The following is a 22,068-nucleotide window of genomic DNA, read 5'->3' as shown; positions in this document are numbered from 1 at the left end:
AGCCCCTGTAGGTACCAGAGGGTGGGCAGCTACCTAGGACAAAATGGGGGCCGTGGCGTCCATCCTGGCCACGGAGAGGCTGCTGAGGAACAGGCTTTGCTGGTTGGGGTGGAAAATGATGCTGGGAAGGGAGGAGACCCAGATGAGAAGCATCACTTGGAGTCCTTACACAGCAGCAGAGGAGGAAGCGTGTCCCAGGTCTCCTCCTGGCACATCTCAGCCCTGCCTCTTCCCTCTCTCCTTTCCGCATCAGAGGCCGCTTGGCATTAGGGTTTTAACGCTCAGCACCACCTAAATTGCTAAGAAATCGTGAGTTAGGTCCAGGCCAGTCCTGGCTGCACAGCGTACTTTGAGAGGAAAAGCAGATAAAAACGTGATGTAAGGGAAGAACAGGGAAAGTATTTCTATTGATGTTTTCCTCAGGGATTTTGATGGTTAGTTTTTGTTTTGGTTTGTTTTTTGTACATCTGATTTGTTGCAGCAGGATGAAGCATATTCCAGAGATGCCGACTGCCCTCTAGCCACACTTTCTGAAACAGCCTCATCTTGCATAACTGAGGAGCTCCTTTTCCTTTCATGGGGATGTTTTCTCCAATTAGGAAGGTGGCTGCTCAGCCACTTTCTTCAGTAAATCCACCAAAGCTGATGTTGGCTCCAAAGAGCTTTCTGTAGGCACAGCCTTCTACCTGCTGCACGTATTTGTTTGCATGCTGTACACCAGCGTTTCACAAATGCTGTGTGGTCACTAGATGTGGGCAGAGTGTGTTAGAGCCCCTTGCCAGAGCAGTGTCCCTCTTACAGAAGAGGAGGCATTGCTTTGTGGACAGCAGTGCTGCAGGTGTTGGGGTATTTGTCCCCTGCATTGGGAGGGAACAGGAAAGGCAGACACGCAGTGCAGGGAGCATCTCTCCCTGCTGTCCCTCCCCACACTGTGGCTGAGGACCCTGCTCCTTCCCCAGCAGATGATGGAAGCAGGAGCTGTGTGCCAGAGCTGGCTGTGGACAAGTCTCTGTCCTGCTCTCAGTTCCCTTTAAAATTGCTCAAAGAGCATAGGACATTCTCACAAGCACCAATCTGCAGAGGGAATTTTTTATTTTTATTTTTTATTTTTAAATGTCCACTGACTTTTACAGACTATGCACAGTGAATATGAAAAAAATCTCTGATGTTCCCTAAGTCATTGCCCACAGCCTGCACTTCATACTCCATTATGTGGTGTGACTTTTAAAAACTTTTTTTTAAAGGTCATGCTGTTTATGCTGCATAATATGTAATACAATTCCACTGTAAATTAGAAACACACTTTCCAGCCTGCTGCTGTGATTCATGAAGGTGAACAAGACTTGAAATCACAGGTCTCTTCGTCATGTGGAAGCAGTAATGGAAAATATTTCAATATCATCATAATGGGGGGCCCTGGATGACTTATGGACTAGTAACGAGCTACAGAGGCCGTTCCAGGACACCTTGCGACATACTGCTGCCTACCTGCTGGTCTGCCTACAGTAGAACATTTTCCCATTGTTGACACTAAAGACAACTGTGATGAAGTTGATTTTACTTTGCTGTTAGAGGATTTTTTTGGGTAAACGGTAACATTCCTAACCCACAGCCATCTACTTTAGCTATGGAGGAGATGTGCAGCCTTGATGAGTTTCTCTCGGGATAAAGCAGAGTCGATTTCCTACATGTTGAAATAGTCACAGGCATAGTCTCCAGATACACCAATTCCCTGCAAGGATTAAGTATTTCATTGCTTGATAGTAGAACGACTTTCAAAAAAAAAAAAAAAATGCTGTCCTCTTCCTTTCCAGGTAAACAGTGGCAGAGAAACTGGATTTTGAGAGACATGCAGCCTGATTCTGAAATTCCCATGACAGCTCTTCAGGGAGCCAGGGTCAAAGGTAAGCAAAGGTGTTAAAGCTGCAGATATTTGATCCTTATTTAAAAAACTTCAGGCTGCACATTACTTCAGAAGGAATAATACACAAAAGAGACACAGAATGAGATTGCAAAAAAGAGTGAAGGGCATTTTGATTTCACTTCTGTGTAGAACGTGTAATATGTCTGAAAAGGTATGGGAAGTCTCTGAAAAAAGTGTCTGATACTAGTGTGATGGAAATGATATGTAAAGGAATTAAGTAAATAAACAGGGTTTCAGAAAGCTATTGGTGAAGCAGGAACAGTAAGTAATACAAGGAGGAAACTGAGAAGTGGATTCCTTCCATCTAAGGTCAGAAGTGGTAAGTTTCACTTCAAATTGTAGTTATATGCTTTTCGAGCAATATGGAAAATAATGTAATTTTACGTTTGCAAGGTCTTGTACCAGATGCTGGTGTACTTCGAGCAAAGGGGCAGGCCAGGCCACAAATGAAAGACTGCACATGTAGCGAGCCCGTGCTGCCACACAGGTCTGCAGGCAACAGGTGCTATGTGGATGGTGCTGGCAAGGGGACGCTGGGGATCGCAGCAGGGGAAGGGGAAGCACCTGGCAGTGTCTCTATAGCTCCTTATGCCCACTCATGGTACTCTCCTTGGAATATATTTTTGGTCTCTGTATTAGGTCTACAACTTGCCAGAATACTCATGCATGATTACTGAGTTTACAACAAAAGACAATGTTAATTTTTGCAGGAGTGATTTTTTATTATAAAGCCACTTTTAGTGTTTGAATATACTATGAACATAGTTTGTGACATATTAAAAATATCTTGGAAGAAGCAAAAGAAAGAAGTATTTCACACACAGGAACAAATAAGAGAAGTGAAATAACTCTCTTTCTTCAATATCTGTGCTAGGAGAAATGGAGATCAAATTATTTTCAACTGTGAACAATGTAAAGAAACTTGGCGAAAATTTCACAGGGATAAAACATTTTACAGGTGAAAACTCTATGGTATTTCTGTAGTACTTGGTCAGTGCATCTTAAGGTGTTTATGACGTGACTGAGAATGCCCCTAGTTATTTGGTGCATGTTAATTTCAAGCAAGTATTTTATTTTCCACTGAATGTTGTTAAAATACAGGACAAAATATTTAAATGCAAGCAACCAAAAAAAAAAACAACACTAAACAGACCACTAAGTACTACCAGGGTAAGCATCACCCCACAATCTAAGAAAAGATCAGACACAAGATTCGCATTTCTACTGCACAGGAATGTCATTTACGGAGTCCATCCAACAATCTTATACATCAGTGCCCTCAAAAGCCTGGCTTCGTATGTAACCGTATTTTTCCCACTGTGCATCCTCTTATCTTCAAGTGGCTGCTCAATGACAGCTGGGATGTTTCTTCCATACAGTTCACATTGCTTCAGAAACTGAACGCACTCTTGAATAACGCTGTCACGTAGCATGATCATGTGCTTGGACATGTTCTCCAGCAGGGACAGGAAACACCTTTTGGCATAATACCACGTATCGGTGCTTAGTTTTTTGTTATACGGCTCCAGGCTTTTAATGACCCTTGAAATCCCGAAGTCATAGTTTCCTTTCACGCAGTAAAGGGTACCAATGACTAGATTAACAATGCAGAGATGGTAGGTGTTTTTCTCAGGATCACCATAGGACAGCTGTTCTTCCCCCTTCTCAATCTTCCTCATCAGCTCCTCAGCATCTTCATTCTGACTTGTGAGGATGTAGGAAACGCAGAGATTTGCCAACACAATGGCACTAACGTGGAGAATGTTGTCATAGTGCTTTTTAACTATCGGCTCATAGAAGCTAATAGCCTCTTTATACTTGTTTTCTTGCATGAAGAGCACGTGAGCCACATTGAGCTTCCATACCTCGTATTCATTACAGAATTCAACTGATTTGCGGAATATCTTTTCTACCATCGTGTAGTTCTTCATGTCCCAGTAAATCTTTGCCTGGGCCATCAAGACAGGTATATATTTATCCAGAGTCTCATCATACTCATTAACGGCCTTTTTTACAGCTTCATCATCCCAGTTTTGCCTAGCTTCCTGCACCTGCTTCGTGAGTTTTCTCAGCTGCTCGGTCAGCATCCCTGCCGAGTCATCTAGTTTGTGGAAAGCCTCCTCGGGGGCGGTCTGACAAGTAATAATGGCATCTAGGAAATTGTACAAATAAGGCGTGAGCAGTTTGTAGGTCAAATGGGCATTCTCTGCCAACACATCGGCCGCCAGGTCATAGTACTGATGCTTGCAGTAGAGGAGCAGCAAGTTTCCGAAAGTTTCTGGCGGAAAGGGGTTCTGCAGCAGGAGAAACTGCAGTTTTTCAAACCCTTCGGTGGGCTGGCTGTCCATGTTCATCAGCGCTTGGTTGTGCAGCGTGACCGGGTCCAGCTCCTCCTCCGCCCGGGGCGGCATGTCGGTGAGCGCCTCCTGGGCGGCCTTCAGGTTGTGCAGCTGGTACTCGATGGCAGCCTTGAGGTTGAAGGCCTCCACCAGGGCCGTGCGGTGCAGGAGCAGCGTGTTGCCCACGCTGCGGACGTCGATGCCCTCGGTGCTCATGCCCACGCTGAGCTCGGGGTGCTGGTGGATGCCGCGCTCTATTATGTCGGAGATGTGCTTGAGGGCAGGGGCGTACTGCTTGGCGGCGTAGCAGCACAGCGCCATGTTGTAGGACAGCTCGGGGCAGCAGCCCAGCACCTGCATGGCACCAGCAAACTTCACGCCGGCCTCCTCGTGCCGGCCCTGCCGGTACAGCAGGCAGCCCAGGTTCACCTCGGCATCAGCCCGCTCCGAGGGGTCCTGGGCCGCCCCGGGACCACCGCCCTCGGTGGCGGCGGCCAGCGCCTCCTCCACCAGGCTCTCTGCTGCGGCCAGGTCGCCCTGCGCGTAGCGGACGGCAGCCTGCAGCCGCAGCACACGGCCCTGGTATGCCGGCCGCTCCAGCAGCGGCCCGGCGGCTCGCAGGGCCTCGCCGTAGAGCCCGGCCTTGTGCAGGGCCTGCGCCCGGTACAGGCGGTAGGCGTCGAGCTCGGGGTGCAGCGCCGAGAGCTGCTCGTAGCACTCGGCCGCCGCCGCGAAGTCCTGCAGCTGGTAGTGGCAGTAGCCCAGCAGCGAGAGGCCGCCCCGCGAGCGGCCGCCCCTCTGCAGCTCGCGGCTCAGCAGCGCCGCCGCCTCGGCGCAGCGCCCGCCGCGGATCAGCCCGTACACCGCCGCCGTGTACTGCCCCTCCGACACCGCCGCCTCCATCGCCGCTGCCCCCGCGACGGCCCCGCGCCCCGGAACGGCTCCGGGAGGCGGCAGCGGGGAGCGCCGGGAGCTGTAGGCGCCGCCACCCGGGGCGGGGACCCGGCCCCGCTGCTGCTCTGCTGCTGCACGGCCCGGGAGGGAAGGGGCGCTGCACGGCACGGCCGGGGTGCTCTGCTCGCCACTGCGGCAGTGGCGGAACTCAGCTCTCTCCCTCACCTCTGTGCTTAATCCAGCAGCTGCCCGAAGTCACCAAAAATCACTAAAATGTATAAACTGGGGAAAATGGGTTCCCCTGTCTGCCTGCACGAGAAGGCTGAAGGTGCCGCTGCCACCCAGAGCTGGGCAATGGGTGCCTCAGCAACGCGCCCGCTGCCCCGGCATCTGCTGCCCTCACTGGCCTCCACCAGGCTCCCTAACCCGACAGGCCTCGTGCCCAGCAGTAGAGAAGCGCAGCTGGGGATGGGCAATTGAGCAGGCCAAACCTGCTGTGTGCCCACATCAGCTCTGCCACATCGGAAAAGCCACTCTAAGGGCCTAATGCTGGAACAAGATGGGTTTACGGTGGCTGAATCCTTGTTTTTCTAGCAGCCATGATGCAAATGAGACCTGATGCCTTAGAAAGAAATTGCATTTTCTATATCCGTCTATCATTTTCTGTTCCCCTTTGTGCTTTTATCTTCCAAGTAGTAAACTGGAGAGTTTAATAACAGTTCTACAGCAGCTAAAAGAGAAATTGTTTCCTTAAAACGCTACCTAGACTTGAATATTTTTCTCATTTCACTATTTCCTGCAGCTGACAAGAACAAAGTTAAAATTTACTGATGTTTTTCAAATCCTTTATTTCTAAATCTTGAGTAATTGACTTTAAGTACTCCTAAGCAGTGATACTGTAAGAGAACGCCCTAAGCTAAACATGTAGCCCTGGAACACAGGACAATAAGTATTTTATTGATGTCTTGTGCTTTTTGAATATGAAAGCTTTACAAGGTGTCAAGAGCTTAAGTTTGTAAAGGCTGATGGAAGGAACAATGCTGGTATCCTAACAGAATCTGACAGCTCTCCTACAGCTTTAAAAGCTTAGATCAAGTATTTTCCTCCTTTCTGAAATTGCTTATTTCAACAGTGTCCTTTTTTCTTGGATGGAACTAGTGTTTTTTTCTCGGTGGTGGTGGTGGTGTTTTCCCCAGGGATACATTCTATTTTTACAGAATAATGACATATCCAGTATCACAGACTTGTACTCATCTGTACATTTTTTTTTACAGGAGTAAATTGTCCTGTTGAAGTCATAGGCCAGGTTTGGTTTCTGGTCATTCCAGAATAATGCCAAGTGCAGCTGGTAGAGTTAGGTTTACTCCCAGGAATGAGCGCTGCAAGGTCATGCTTCAAAAATTGTATTTGAGCTGCTCAGTCACATGTGTTTTCACTGCTCTTCTATTTGCATAGTTCAGAAATCAATACATACAGCTCTGATTCATTCTGACAAGGTAGTTTCAATGAAAAATAAATAAAAAAATAAATCACGGGAAACCATTAAAGTGATTTATTATTTTTTTTTAGAGAGACCAGTAAAACCAAGTTGTTAATTTCAAAAACATGCTTTAAAAAGCTGAATCAGCATTGGTTGATCTACTAAAGCAAAACAATGAGGGTAATTATCTTAAAATGCAAAAAGGAAAAGGAGGCAGAAGTCTTTCTCAGTATTCATTTTTGAAAGTATGTAGGGTACACTTGCATTAGAAAATACACACACTATTTCTGTGCATGTCAGTTGTTTCCCATACACGAAGGTTCAAAGCATACAATGGTATTACCCACACACCTGTAAGACGCAGTGTCCAACACGCTTATAAATTGGTAATTAAGTACAAGGTGATCCGAGAAAGAAAAGGTAACAAGCGATACACAGTATATATTCCAATACTGTCACATTCAAGTCATGAAAATCTCTGGAGACTCTCAGCTGATTTATACCTCAAATTTCATTGTTTTTTTTTAGAAAACATTCACATGATTTTACTATTAAAATCGCCAGTTTCTTGGAAAAGCCAATAAAAAAAATGTTACACTCTTCATTTTCTTGCCCAGAATGTTCTCAGCATTGGAAGTGTCTGTTAACATGTTTTACTTAGCCTTGAAATAAACCTGTTCTAATCTGTACTCAGTGCATAAACTGTCTATAATTCGTTTAATCATATGGAGGGAAAATAAATATTTGGCCTGCAGGCTGAAACACTCAAATTTTCTACTAGGATTAATTAGTCTAAATATTAAAAATGATCTTAGGCACTGCTGGTTGCAGTTTTCAAAAACAGTTTGTGAGTACAAGTATTGGCTTTGCTGATAATTACAGGCACGTTATGAAATTGCAGTGCACTATAAGAAGGAGCAATTAGCAAGGACAACAGTCCGGAAAATGCAGCTGCTGTACCAAGGACACCATCTGAATGAATACCTGAGCTAAAAAGAAACGCGCTCCTCTACTCTATAGGCATTTTCTGCAGGGCACAAAACATACCTGCTCAGCAAGATCCCTGGTCTGGCAAAGAAGTAAGAGCTATGACAGAGCTACATGGGGAGTTACATGCCTAACTGCCACATTAGGCATCCAAATTAAACTTTTGTGAGCTTCTGCTGCCTAACCTTGTCTGTGACATTGAACTGTGTCCTGCCAGAAGCAGAAGTAAAGGTCTTGATCAAGTTATGAAGTTCTCTTTTGCCTGTAGGTCTCAGGCTGGGAGAAAGGCAAAGTGATGGTCCACTTCCAGGGCAAATTGTCTGGTTGTCCTATGGCCAAAGACACCTACCTCTTGTCCATCTTGTTTGTGGGAGGTGAGAAACCCTCCTTCTGCCCGATGTGTAGAAGAGCCTCCAGCCCACGTGCTCTTTGCCTCGAACAGCGATGGTTTTCCTGCTGGGGTCACAGTGTTGTGTTGTAGGGGCGTGCTTTAGCCCAGGAGGATGCACCCAGGACCCCTCCTGTGCCACCAAAGCCCTTCGGCTCCGTGCAGCTCCCCAGGAGCAGGGTGCACACGGTGGCAGCACCCGGTGGGCCTTCCGTCTCCTTGGTGGGTGCCTGTAAAGGGCTTCCATGGGAAGCCCTCGTGGCTCTCTCCCAGCCGGTGGGGAAAGAGGCACACCTGCAGTTTGAAGCCTGCTCTAAACCAAACAGGGCTTGGACACCAGGCTCCCTCCTGATGGCCCTAAGTGATGCTGTAGCATTTAGACCTGTTTTCTTTGGTGAGCAAGAGTTGATTTTGGTCAGTGGTCTCACAGGTAGGAATCCTGAGTGGAATTGCTGCCTGTCCAGAACTAGTTTTGAGGACCGCATTGCAGCTGGACTGGCTCAAAGCACCTCAGGTGGAGAATGCAGGCCCTGTGACCCTATGGATGTGGCTCATGCTCACTGCATTTTAGCACTGGAGTTGCAAATACTTGAGTCCCCATTCAAGGCAAAATTTCCACAAACGGCAGGGGCAAGGAAGGGAGGACTCTTCTGTTGCTGAGCCAGAAGAGCCTGTGGTGGGCATCTCCAAGGCGAGGCCACGTGGGAAGCACCCTACTAGCACTGTGCTGGGTTACAGTGGGTTCTCCATCCTCTTTGCCTTGTGTCCTTTGTCCTTGCCTCTGCTGCTCCTGTGTTTTGTACGCAGCCACAGAACTAATGTGATTTCAATGGGTTTTCATCTGTGCTCGTGCAGTCAGCAGGGAAACGAGCCACAGAAGGAGAATTCTGATTTCCTAACCCATAGTCATCTCATCTGTGCTGAGTATGTCTTGGGATAGTAAGCACTAGTTAAAAAAATGTTTCCCAGCATCTTAAATATGAGAAACTTGGAATATGCTTTTCTACCCAACAAAGAATTCTGTAAAGGATTTTCTTTTTCTCTCAAATACATGAGTCTTTCGTTGATGCCTAAACTGTGATGAAAAACATTTAGCAAGTTTTAAGATATATTTTTTAAGACTGAGTTGTATCACTTTCAGACATCAAATTCTGTTCTGCGATACACCACTGTGACCCCCTGATTTCAGCAGGGTTGCTTCGTTTTTCCTGAGAACAATTTGATAAAGATCTAACTGTGCGCTCTCATTTTCTTCCTTGTGATGGAGGAACGGAACCATAACATTAGTCAGCACTTTCTGAATTTTGACCCACAATAGCAAAGATACCGAAAGACAGGAGAAATAGATGGAGGCAATTACAAACAGTCACTTGATTGATGGTTGACATTGTTAGAGCTTCAACTGTATGTCAGGTTGCGGTGGTGCTGAATTCCCATCACTGCCGGTGGGTGTTGCCATGGGCAACAGCGCACTGAAGCCAATAAAAAGGAGAGGAAATGAGGGGAAACTCAACCTTGGGGGGAGCCGGAGGGCACGCGCTATAAATTATGTTACACTTAGCAATATGCAATATCAAAATTCAGGAAAGCTATGTGTACCTGCCAGCAGTACTATGTCAATTCCTAGTATCTGTTTCTCCCATAAAGCATGTGTTACAAGTTTTATATGGCTTGCTGCTTACTATCCTGCATCTATCTTTATTCAGGGAAGAAAGAAGTGGTAAAATAATAGCAGAAACATTTCTATTTGGTGCGTGTATTCACTGCTGTGCAATCTGGATCTCTGCTCCTTCCCTGCTTCTTTCTGATAGCGAAAATGATGTGGTTCAGTTGCATGGTAACATATTGGCTTGCAACGGTACTGAAATTTCCAGCTATTCCCCTATACATATAATTAATTGCACAGAGGGTTTTGTTTTGTTGTTGGTCTGTTTTTTTTTTTTTTTTTTTTTTTTTTAAGGAAGTATCACACAGAACGTGATCAGCAGATTTGGTGTTTCTGTTTGATTGTCAGACAGACCTAGTCAGCTTTTCAAAGGTGCTAATGACTCACTTTCCTTGGAAAGCAGGAAGGCTCCTTATAGCATCTGGTTCGCTGGGCCAGGTTCTGATTTTCATGAGGCTGGTGTCAGTTCAAGGTACCTCCATGAAGTAAGTGGACTTTGTCACAGGTGTAAAGTTAAGCTGAATTCATCTTTAATTTCTGCTGCCAGACAATGGTATATTTAGCATCGCATTTTTCATGGAGTACAAAGGCTTTTATTCTCCCATGAATGGGAACTCGTAAGCACTGCAACACATCTCCTCTTGTGCCCTATCACGCAGCAAAGAAAGCACCCTCAGTTCATAGATCACAGTTTTGCTACCCTAGTTATCCCTGTACTAATGGAAGGAGACCAACTTTCACGTAATACCGGCATCACCACATAGAACTGGACACGTTTGGTTTTGTGACCTATCATGTTTGATTAAACTTTAATGAACCCCTCTACCGCAGATGTCTACATGTGACTCTAGGACTGCACTAGCTGTAATAATAACCATCTTAAATTGTACTGAAAGAACTGCAAGAGAAGAGGTAGTCAGTCCAATGATATTCTTTCTCTCCGTCATTTCAAAATACTCATTTCAGCTGCAGATTATACTAGAAAGGCTTATCCATGGTCCAGTTTTCAATATAATATAAACCTGAAGCATAAGGCAGCAGATTTCCTTTTTTATTTTTATTCTATTTTCATTGAAGCCCATTATTTTTTTCCTTAGGGGACACTGTAATTTAAAAAAATGCATTAAAGGAGTATTTAAAAACAAACAAACAAACAACAACCCTCTAAAATTACCATGCAATATTTTGCTTTTATGCAAGCTTCCCCTTGCTGAGAAATTTACTGCATTGTTAATATGAATTTCTCAGGGAAGCAGGGACAGATTGGTATTTTTAAAGATAATAAAGTTTGTTGTTAAATGTAGCAAAGGTAGGCAATTCTAAAGGCCCTGATCAATCACTAAGAAGCTTTGTTGTAAAAAAATACTTCTTTAGAATACAAAGCAGGCTTTTCAGAACATCCAGGCATAAAAGAGGAGGGAAGAGTGAGAGAGGAACATCACAAAAGCAGGCATAATTGATTCATAACATGTACTGAAGAGATGCAAAACAACAATGTAATTACATACTATTCTGTTTTCCTGCAGCTCCTTGCATGTGAATTGACCAGCTTGCATCCCAGTTCTGCTCTGTATTATTAATTTTATTAAGCTGTAAGTTCTTATATTTCAGTCTGTTGTCAGCTTTACAGATTTTTACAGCAGCAGTTGAAATGGAGCGGAGCTGAATGAATGCTTCTTGTGCTGTCTTCCATGTCATTTCAGAAAACAGCGCAATCTCACCGCAGGCCTTCCCTTCAGACTGACTAAACCACCAAGTAAAAACAAACTAGGCTGCCATCAAGATAATATCCGATCAATTAAGCATGTCTCTGAAAGCATTTCTTAAAAAAAGTGGTGTGCCAAAGCTTACGGAAGCCTTTCAGACAGCTTTTATCATAAATAGACATTGACATTTGCAGGCTTAATTTATGTCTTTGAGAGACACAGTAAAGCTAGAGGAAAAGGAGGTCGAGGATGCTGCCTGAGAAGGAAGTCTTTTTTGGTGCAGCTCCTCCCATTTACCTCTGTTTACTGCCACAGAGTCCAGCATAGGCTTCAGTTTCGCATTCAGCTTCACTAGAGACTGGAAGAAAATAAAAAAAAAAAAGAGGGAGGGGGAGAGAGAAAAATATTGATGGTATTTCCAGTCTGCTGATGGACAGACTAGGGAGTAACATGGTAAAAGGAGCCTGAACTGCACCATGCCCCTCACCCTCCTCGCCCCTGGCTGTAAATTCCCATGTAGGTAAAATTTTTCATTCCCTTTGAGATTTCTTTATCATTTATGATTTATCTCTGATTTGACTTGAGGTTTTAAGTAAGCCACCGAAAACGTCAAAAAAAGCGCATAAGGTGGCAGAATTGCCGCACAACTACTAGAGCTTTCTTGTAATCCTTACAGATAGTCCTTCTGAGGCATCCCCCAAGTGACTGGGGCTTCTTGGTTACTGGTAGCTATGAACTAGTTGGATGGCAAGCTGGACAAAGCTGAAATAAGCTTCAGATTCTCCCACATGCTAGCTTCTTATTTCCTGCTATAGATGAGTAAACCACAACAGTACCAGGCTTTCCAAAGGTGGCAAAAAAATCCCTTTCTGTGTCCTCAAAGAAAAAAAAAAAGAAAGGTTTCTTTTTAAATTCCACTGAAATTGCCTCTTTTCTACATACCCAGTCCAAAGCCCACAGAAGTCAGTAAGAGTCTTTTATCTGTTTTCAGCTGGATTTGAAGTACCCCCCCAAATGATATAATCCCTGCGCTCTTTTACTAGAAGTTTATTTCAACTTCCTCTTTAATATCAAATGTTTCTGTAGAAAGACAGTAAGTGTTTCACATGGCTTTGTCCCTACATTGAAGAGAGACAAAACCCCATCAACAGCAGCACATGATGCAAAGAGAGGGTTAACAGCTGCCCCCAGAGTGGCCATGTGCTGTGCTGGTTCAGGACAGAAGATGTATTTTTCTTTTGCATTTTTTTTCATTGGGAAGAAATGGGTTTTGATGAAAGTTGGGTATTGCACTTTCTCTGATAGCATGGAAACTACATACTTGCCATTTGAAATAAAGGATTGGTGCGAGGAAAAAAAAATATGGAGAAGGCAGCAAAGGGTTATCTTCTAAAAGTGTAGAAAATTATAATGAAAAGAAGGGAGAATGGAAAAGGAGCAGGGAAGAAGGTACCTTTGCAGTTGATTATTTTATTTTTATTTTTTTCTTTTGTGTGTGTGTGTGTATGCTTTAAATAGCAGACCTAACAGCAACCACTTTAAATGGTCCCCAGAGCCCAGACACGACTAAAGAACTGGATTTTTTATAGCCAGCCTGTAAGCCATGGAGCTTGGCTAGCTACTGAAGTAAGTCTCGGTAAATTTTTAATTGAGCTATTATATGATAATTAAGGGTTAATGGCCTGATTTTAAGATGTGCTGAAAACTTGCAATTTCAGTTGACTTCAGTAGCAAATATGAATGCTCAGCACTTCTGAAAAATCATGCCATGAGTAAGTAGCTGATTTGTGTGGAAGTTGAAGCAAATCTGTTTGAAATTATTTCCTGAGAATATGGCACAAACTGGGCAGATAATTTTGCAGCTTTGTAACTGGAGTAAGGAGTAGAGCTTATTGCAATCTCTGCCATGGACAGTATTACTCCCTGGTGGCATTTGTGCTGTTTTTAGAGTGGCTGTGGGTTGTAACACTCCTGGCACCATACCTCACAGCTCCCTGTTTTAGCTCCTTATTTCATACCATTTTGTATTCTCCAAACCAGTTTGGTGGAATCTAAAAAACAGGGGCAGCAATGCAATAAAAGCACCTGTCTGACGAGCTCACTGCTGATGTCCTTAGCACCTGCATGGCCTCTGCCAAACCAAGTGTCTGGAAGTAGAACTTCAGACATTCAGATCTTGACAGCAACTTAGCAGATCCATTCTGTACGAAGCCAGTATCCATCCAGAGTTAAGCTTGATGGCATTTCTTGAATCTTCAAAAAGTTCTTGTGAAGTATTTTTTCAGTATCTGCTTAAGATTTTTATCCTGCCTTTGAAAATATTTCAAACATCTCTCTGCACAAACACGGCATTCTGTACTCACACCCCATCAGCCTCAGGATCTACAAGCACAAAATGCCGTGCAGTTTGTTTCCATCACAAACATATCAACAACCTGTATCTGCCTACAAGCAGTATAGAGGAGGAGGTCACTGGACAGTAGGCTCTGTCTCAGCCTGTCTGCTCCGCTCGAGGCTATGGCTACATCCTTTCTGTACCATTTTGTTGCCAAGACTTAGCACAAAACCACGTTTTCCATCCTAGAGCCAGGGAGCAAACAAGGATCAGGGCATGACCAACTGCCTGTCCCTCCAGGCTTAGGCATGTACCATGCTCTTACAGTAGGTGACCTGCCTCTGACAGGCATCCTGCATCTCACCTGGGTCCAAAGGTGCCGGGAGGACAGTGGGTGCTTGAGCTGCTTTGGTCAACTACCTTTGTGTTGGCTACAGCAGAAGCCCCAGTTGATCAGTAATAGAATCAGGAAGCACCCACACCCTGTAATCACCACATCTCAGGAACTGTAAACGTTATTAAATCCAAAAGGAAATACACAGCTTTCCCAGAAATGTATCCCTAACTGCATATTATGGAGTCTGAGAGCCCAGACACAACAGAGGTCAGTAGGTAAATAACAAGAATGGTTAACTAATAACATTAACTGTAATGAAAATAAATTAAAAGGAATATTTAAGAAAGAATAAACCATGTCTTCGATATTCAGTTTTACCATAGCACAAGCAATTAATTCTATGGAAAGCTGACAAAATATATAGTGTAATTTTAAGAAACTTTATTTTGTTATACATTAATTTAGATTAGGGATCTCGACAGTGCAGATTTTGCACTTAATCTATAAAATATCTTTATTCAGACATTGATCTGATGTTTAAACCACTGCGTCTGTATTTAGTATCCTTTCACTTTGGGACTCTTTCATTCTGATCTAGCCTTTTAATTAAACCAACTACTATAATTCCTATGGAAATTAGCTTTTATTTTATTTTTTCCAGCTACCAAAGCATTTAAGTAGGACTTTTCTGATACAAAGTACACAAATTGGATTTTACTTCTGCTTGAGATGTAATTAAAAACTCATTTGATTACTATATTTCTGGCTCTGTTTTAATTATTAAACTCCAGTAATCAATTTTCTTTTATGAAGCTTCTGGGAAATTATCTCAAAAGCAACACATTTCTCTCCCTTCTGGCAGGTTCTCTACCATTTACTGAATTACATGCATAGCACCTGTTCCTGATTCGGATTAAACCACCAATTTATTCCTAAAGCTATTTAGGTTTATTTGGCTGTAGCCTAGTCAGGCTTTTCTGCCTCCTGGCTGCACTTTTACTTTCCATTTTACTGCATGAAGCCCCCTTGATGTACTGTTCCTCCATGCCACTATTTTTGATACATGCCTTGTACAAACTGCTTTGCTGTCTAATTTGCTACCCAGCTTCTTAAGGGCCAATTTATTCTTTGCTTCAATAGGAAGAGGCTTGGTGTTCAACAGCTGACACAGGTTTACCCCCTTTCCTGTAATAGCTGCTCATCTTCACAGAGCGATAAAGCATGCTGGGAGAGCGGTTGTGCTGGTGGTTCGTGCTCCAACATTAGGAAAAGCCAGATAGGTTTGCAATTCTCTTCTGCATCCATGTGTTACCTCAGGTACGTGGCTAAGCTGTTTCTCAGGAAGTTACTGTACAGCTCTGAATTTTTCCTGTCACCTTCAATGATTTAGGTCTCTTTTGTGACTGTGACGTGCTCTGCCCATGATATCCTTTCACAAGGCAAGCTCTTCTTATGGATGTGCTCCTCCACTACAACAGAAGGTTACTGGCACTTCAGCACTACAGCACCCAACTGACACCGTAACTAAAGCATAGAGAATGCAGAAATTGTAGAAGTACCAAAAACAAACAAACAACCACCAAACAGAAGTTTCGGGGTGGGAGTGATGGATAGCAGAAGGGGCATTTGTTGGTAGATCTGCCTCCTGGGTGGAAGGGCAGTGGTGGGGGGGCAGAGGGCTGTGGCTGCTACATCACCATTATCTCAGGGAAAGGATGTTATCTGAGCCAGCCAAGGTGCAGCACAGATGTGGCCAGAATCTAATCTACTGCTAAAACAAAGACAACGTTTTGTTGTATTCTGAGACTTAACACCAAATCATTTTAAGGGGCACATTGCATGCCCTAGCTTATGAACACTGCAGGACCTCCAGAGGGTGTCTTTTTTTTTTTTTTCTTTTTTTTTTTTTTTAAGGTTCTCATCCAAATATTGCCCAGTTGTGACCTTGTTTAACTTACGCGCCTTGACAAGATTATGGCTCACGGAAGTATGGTTGTGGGTCTAATATTTGTAAAGCGAGTTTATGGAATAAGACCATATAAATTCAGTTTTATGACTGAACACATATCAAAAAGTTATAGGTCGCAGTGTTCACTCTGCTTTGGAACCCAGTGGTTTCTAATGAATCACTTTTATTATGTAGGCAGTTTCTGAGTTGGAAGGGAGGACTAGTGACCGAGAAGCTATGGGGATAAATTCAGACCTGGTGTAAGCATATGAAGCATTGCTGAAGTCAAGAGAGTCGTGACCAGTTACAGCAAAGCTGAATTGGACTCCTGAGTTTTGCTGAAGTGGCTTTCATGTAAGAATACATAGGCCAAAGGTGAGCCATCTATCTGAAAATCCTTGAACTTCAGATTAGTTCAGATAAAAGGGATCTGTACTGCAGTCATCCACAGATTGAACCTCATAATACAAATATTTGATGCACGATGTTAAGAAAAAACAAAAGCATTTCTGCATGCATGCCTGTGTACTAAAACCAAAGAAACAGATAAAATTTCACCTTCTGTAGGCAGAATACATAAAATACAGTGATATAGAGAAGATGCAGGGATTAATGTATATGAAGCTTTGACTGTGTGCACATGTGACTTAATTATTTGCCCTACTGATTTAGGGTCATATGTAACCATTAGGTTCCAGAAGAAATTACTGTATTTGGGAGGTGGCTGAGTTCATGGGGGAAAAAAAAAGAAAAGACCAGGATTTCATTGCTGATGGAGACTTTGTTTATTCTTTCTAGGGCTAGCTGAGGGCAGTTCCAGGGCATCAAATACACAGTGCAGATGTGCATTGTTTTTGCATTTCTGCCAGTGATTTTTCTTTTAATGCCTAAAACTGTAATTAGGTCAAATGAATACACTACTAACTTTCCTGATAAAAAATGGGAGTTTCCTTTATGTTCCATATAGAAGTCGTCAGTGGTGGGGAAGAGAGCTATTTGTGAACAGGAAGGGATCTAATACACATATGAGTGTTCAGCTCTTCTGCTGTGAATCAGTGTTATATTTCTGGTGATGGTACAGTAGCAAGAATAATGCTGCACTACTTCATAACTAAACGTACCTACTATGGAAGGATGATTATAAGATTCTCTGGTAGTAAAGACATGCCAAGTACTTTGGGGGGGAAGGAATGTGTACAGAGTTCCTGGTAGCAAAGTGTGTTCTGACCAATATCAATGTTGCTTTGCTGTCAAAGGGAAAGAGTAATATAGGAGTGGTACCTACTGAAGTAGCTCAACTGATGTCTTGGTAGAGTTGTAAATGATTCATCCGTTCATAATAATTTCATGAAACTGAGGGTTTGCTCAGAAGAGTTAGTGTTTCATAAACAACTTCTTATTTGTCTCTACTGTTTATGGTTTTGATTCTACATCTCAAGTGTGGAAATATAAAATGTTTCTACCCCTTCTCCTTTCAACATTTTCACCAAGCAGCCGATCAATGTCTTCTGCCATACTATTAAATGGATTTTGAAAAACTCTTCAAACCGTATCAGCCTCATATCCTTATTTAGTTCTTCGAATTTGCCCTCAGCTGGGAATTCTGCAGGCAACTGTGATTCTGTTGTGTTAAACACTTGAAGTGTTTCATTCATCATCATTTCTAGTCCTTTTCTGATGCAATGTAGTTTGTGCTTTGTCTTTCTTGAAAACTGAATGGCTGTTAAATTATCCATTTATCTTCTTTCAGATCTGCTGTACAATTTGAGTTCCCTCTATTGGCTGTCTCTTCTACCTTATCTGCCAACTTTTCAATCTACTTCCTCAGATCTTTATATGCATTTCCATACGCGACTGCATGTCCTTCGCAACACATTGAGCAGATAATCCTAAATAAAATAGCAACAGAAACTGTAGTATTATGAATTATTCACTTCTCTCAGATCATGGTGAAAGCCTCATTGAAGCCAAGCTTCAATGAAGTTGATGGCAAATGTTCATTCTTCTGTATTCTCTCAAATATCTCGGTTGTTGACCTGCCCTTTCAGTTGAGATCTTTCTGGCATTAGATAACTGAGAAGTAATTTGAAGAAGTACACTTGTCTGAAGGGAAAAATGTTTCTTCTTTCTCTTCTTTCAACCAATTTGGGAAAACTGGTACATTCCTGAAGAAACTAATACGATGTTTCATCAGTAATCTCACCAAGTTACAAAAATCCTAACAAAAATAATTTCCAAAGCCAAAAAGAAGCCCTGCCTGCTCTCAGGAAATGAAAAAAGAGGATGAAGATCTTTGTGTCTCTTGTAAAAAGCTGTTTGTGATACTTACTGGCACAAAAATCCTTGTTCCAAAACCAGCAAAATTGTGCCTTTCCATACCACACTTAGTGACTGACTTTCAAAATTACAAGTAAAAACATTCCTTCTTTTTCTGGTTTTCTTTTATTGTATAGCTCTTCACCTTTTCTCTCCGTTAGTATATGAGTAGCAGAAAAAATAGACTCTTAGGTTAAGAATAAAGAGGTAACAAAAACAGTCTGCTGATGATTTATCCCATTACTGTAAGCTGTAATACAGTCAGAGTACATGAGTTTTCTGAAAGTTCAAGAGCATTTATTCCAGGTAGCCTCGCTTACGTTCATCATTGGTAGACAAGCAGCAAGGGCAACAAATGTGCTGAACCCAGCCACATTGCTATTTCAAGGCTACAGAGAGATCCTTCTGCAGTGCAAAGTCTCTTTTCTCTGTGACAAACCCTTATCCCTAACATAATCTTTAGCTACCAACTCCCCTCCAGCACTGGCATGTGGCATAATTTGCCTGATTAAATTTCCTCTGAACCAGATTTCTTACAAACACAGCAGAATATGCTGCACCTGCTCTTCCTCGGATAATATTACCCCCTGGATTTCAACAGAAAGTGAGACTAATTTAATCTGCCAATGTGTGTGCAGCCTCAGTCCATGGTGTATCACAAACTGCATCCTAAACCTATCTGCCTTACTAATCCTTGTCAGCCAGGCAGTCCCAGGAAGCATAGATGCATTCTCTCTCACTCTTTGTGTCCAAGCCATATATCAGAAGTAAGCCTTGCTAACATCTTTTTGGTGTTCATTAGGATCTACCAAAAGCTATCCTTCTCTTCCCTCAGCATTCTATAAGGGAAAAGCTGATTTCAATGAGAATCACACAGAGCTGATGAAATTCCTCCCTGTAAACACATTCTTCCAGTTTAGTCCTGATTCCCCAAACCTACCCACTTTTTTTTTTTTTTTTTCTGTTGAAATACTTCTCAAGAACGTGCGTACATGTTTCAGTGAATGGCTCTGTATTGTTCGTAGTGAACAGCTCGCTACATAGTGCTAGCCCTGCCCCCTAAGTGCAAACAAAATAGAACAGCAGCGCTCTGAATTTTGTGCCAGCAACCCCAGTTTTGGGTGAATACTGGATACAGCAAGCCATTGTCAAAGTGTACATACAGATAAGATCTTTGTCTTCTAACTCATTTTTTTTATTATTATTATTTTAGTTATTACTATATCGAGGACAGAGACTTTCAAACCAATACATTGCTTTGGTTACCTCCAGTGACTCTTGCCTGGATAAGTACTAAGCCATACCATACAGCCCATTCTGGACTTCCAGAGGAGTGGTCTAAACCCTGACTTTCTTATGCGATATTTCCTTATGCAGAACTGTCATTGAGGGACCGAGGGAAAAGGATAGATTTGGTATTTGAAGAAGGGCTGTATCAGGACATGGCAGTGTAAGCATGATTCTTAAAGCATACCTTTTCTTCTTTTCTGCAAGGGACTATTAAAAGGTTAATCTCCCACCTTATAATTGTAGCTAGAGTATAAACTTTTGGAAAAAATCACTGTGTGTGAATATGAAGTTCTAATTCAGGGTCTAAGTCAATTCTTGAACTGGAGAAATTAAAGCAAAGATGTAGCCATGATAGCTGGAGACTTTGTCTTTTTTTTTTTTTTCTTCCCTACACTTTGTAGAAGCTCTGCCACTTATTATACCCTGTTCCTTTAATATCTGCTAACAAGTAGGATAGATGTTTCTGCAGCTACATCACCATAGAGGAATTACTCTAAAGAGGATTTAATTACAAGGCAGGACGTTATTGGCTGTAGGAAGACAGGCATATCAGAGCACTTGGAGTGATTAGATTTCTTTCTAAGTCTGTCAAACTGTTATAAAGAAGGGCTCTGTCCTTCCATGTTTCATTCAAGTCTAAAACGTTTAAAATATTTGCTAGAATTAAAAATAAATATTTCTGCTCTTCCCAGATTCTCCCTAGAATCTTGGAAGGAATAATACAGCTTTACTTCTGTGTATACCATTCTGCGTTTAAAGCTCCTACTTCCCAAGAAAATCTTGAATAGCACTAAAACAGAGCAGTTCAACGGAGCACCAAGGTAGAGGTGAGCAGGGCAATCTCAGGCACGCATAAGTTGTATATGCCATGAGCTTCTTTATCTTCCACAAAGACATCTCCCTTAAATTTAAATAGCTGCTGTCATTCTCACTGACTACCTGACTATGTATTTATCTGCCCAGAAGCAGAGTGCATGGCCTTTGGCCCTGCTATTCATAGTGTTACTGTCTCTGCCTAACAATGCTGTGAACAGAGCTGGGCTTCTGTTAGCATCTTTTGTTTGAAGTGAATCACTAACGCTTTGATGTTGTTTGTGAGAAAAATAATGATTAAAAAGAATAAGATCTTTGCTCTCCTGCTCTGTCTGCTCCCTACAGAGAAATCTGATCTGAGTTAGGAAAAATCTGTGGCTGATCCTGTTTTAGGTGCACACACACCACAGAGTCCAGGAGGGGAATCTATTGGTGTTGAAACTCCTAGCATCTCTTTACAGGAGGTTCAGAGCAGTAATTTGTCTTAATGATTGAAATGGTGCTCCCGTTATACAACACGAACATTTATGTTCAAATAAGTACATAATACTTTCCCTGCATGGTGAACGCAGCTGCCAGTGTAGTCATAGTGCTTTATTTTCAGCAGGATGTCAGATTTTCTGCTTTAGTTGCATGTGATTCTCCTTTACATAGTGTACCAAAAAAAGGGGATGATTGCTCCGTACTGAAGCTACATTAGTAGATTTTAAATGCTCTACAGATAAAAAAAAAAAAAAAAAAAAAAATGCATTTTTTCCTTATAAATGATTATTCTAATAAGCTTGTTTCTCATCTGTCTACTGATGAATGCTTTTCTTGCTAGCATTTTTGAATAAAGAGCAAATGTGATGCAGTAAAGCGTAACTAAAGCCCCTAAAATCAGAACTTCAGAGTAAATGGGTGGCTGTTATGCTACTCAAGGCAAAAACTTCACTGTCACATAAAAACACTCTGATCAGTGATCACTACGGTAACAAAAAAGTAAATTCAATAAAATTATAATGTCCCAAGTGTAATAAAAAGAAATGAACAAAAAATAGGGAAGCTTTTATCTTCACAATCCTTTGATACACAGTCTGAAGGAAATAGATTTGATTACTACAGTATTTTGAAATTGGAGGTGGCTTAATTCCCACATCGAGCAGCAAATGTGGGACAGATCGAGGGAGCAGAGCCACAACTTACCTTGTGCCAAGAGTCAGGCTTACAGAGTAAAAACAAAAAGGTTTTGATTTAGTCAATTGGATATGGGAAATCTGTGTATAATTATTATTATTTTTTATATCCCAGTTATTATGTATTTATTTATATTCAGCTTCACATTAGCTTATATAGCACATTTTATACAGCTGTAACCTCCTTCAGGGTTGGATTGGCATTCCAAACAGTAGTCAAACAGGATGGCTAGCAGAAGGTGCATGGATCTTGAGAATTTACTAGTCATTTGTAAACCTCCTTACAGAAACCAAAATGGGCCACACTCAGAAAATGGTTCCAGCCAGATGAGCAGAGGTACACATTTCCTGCCATGTGTTTGCTTTATCACATTGCCATGATACACATCTGCCTAATAAAGGAGATTTAGGTTATCCTTTACTTGGGACAAAAACTACACCTCAGGGTGGGTTGTCATAAGCTACCCTGA

The 22,068-nt window shown here is 42.4% G+C and overlaps 2 protein-coding genes across 2 annotated transcripts in view; both read right to left on the bottom strand.

Annotated features, from left to right (window-relative positions):
- Positions 1 to 2,632: 2,632 nt before the first annotated feature.
- Positions 2,633 to 5,166, bottom strand: IFT70B (intraflagellar transport 70B; the record flags this gene model as incomplete). Its single annotated transcript, XM_082762938.1, has 1 exon — positions 2,633 to 5,166. The coding sequence occupies one exon, from the start codon at positions 5,164 to 5,166 to the stop codon at positions 3,166 to 3,168; it is 2,001 nt and encodes a 666-aa protein (XP_082619064.1). The 3' UTR covers positions 2,633 to 3,165.
- A 6,194-nt stretch (positions 5,167 to 11,360) lies between these two features.
- Positions 11,361 to 22,068, bottom strand: part of PDE11A (phosphodiesterase 11A) — a gene marked incomplete at its 5' end in the record, with an annotated part of 131,341 nt that continues 120,633 nt past the window's right edge. The window contains one exon of the mRNA XM_082764133.1: positions 11,361 to 11,742. Within this exon, the coding sequence (XP_082620259.1) occupies positions 11,581 to 11,742 (162 nt within the window). The 3' untranslated portion in view covers positions 11,361 to 11,580. The remainder of the gene's footprint in view (positions 11,743 to 22,068) is intronic.

The sequence above is a fragment of the Aythya marila genome (genome assembly GCF_965140915.1).
Source record: "Aythya marila genome assembly, chromosome: 6".
In the NCBI taxonomy this organism is placed as follows: Eukaryota; Metazoa; Chordata; class Aves; order Anseriformes; family Anatidae; genus Aythya; species Aythya marila.
Note: the sequence above shows the minus strand (reverse complement) of the source record. Positions and strands in the feature narration are given on the sequence as shown.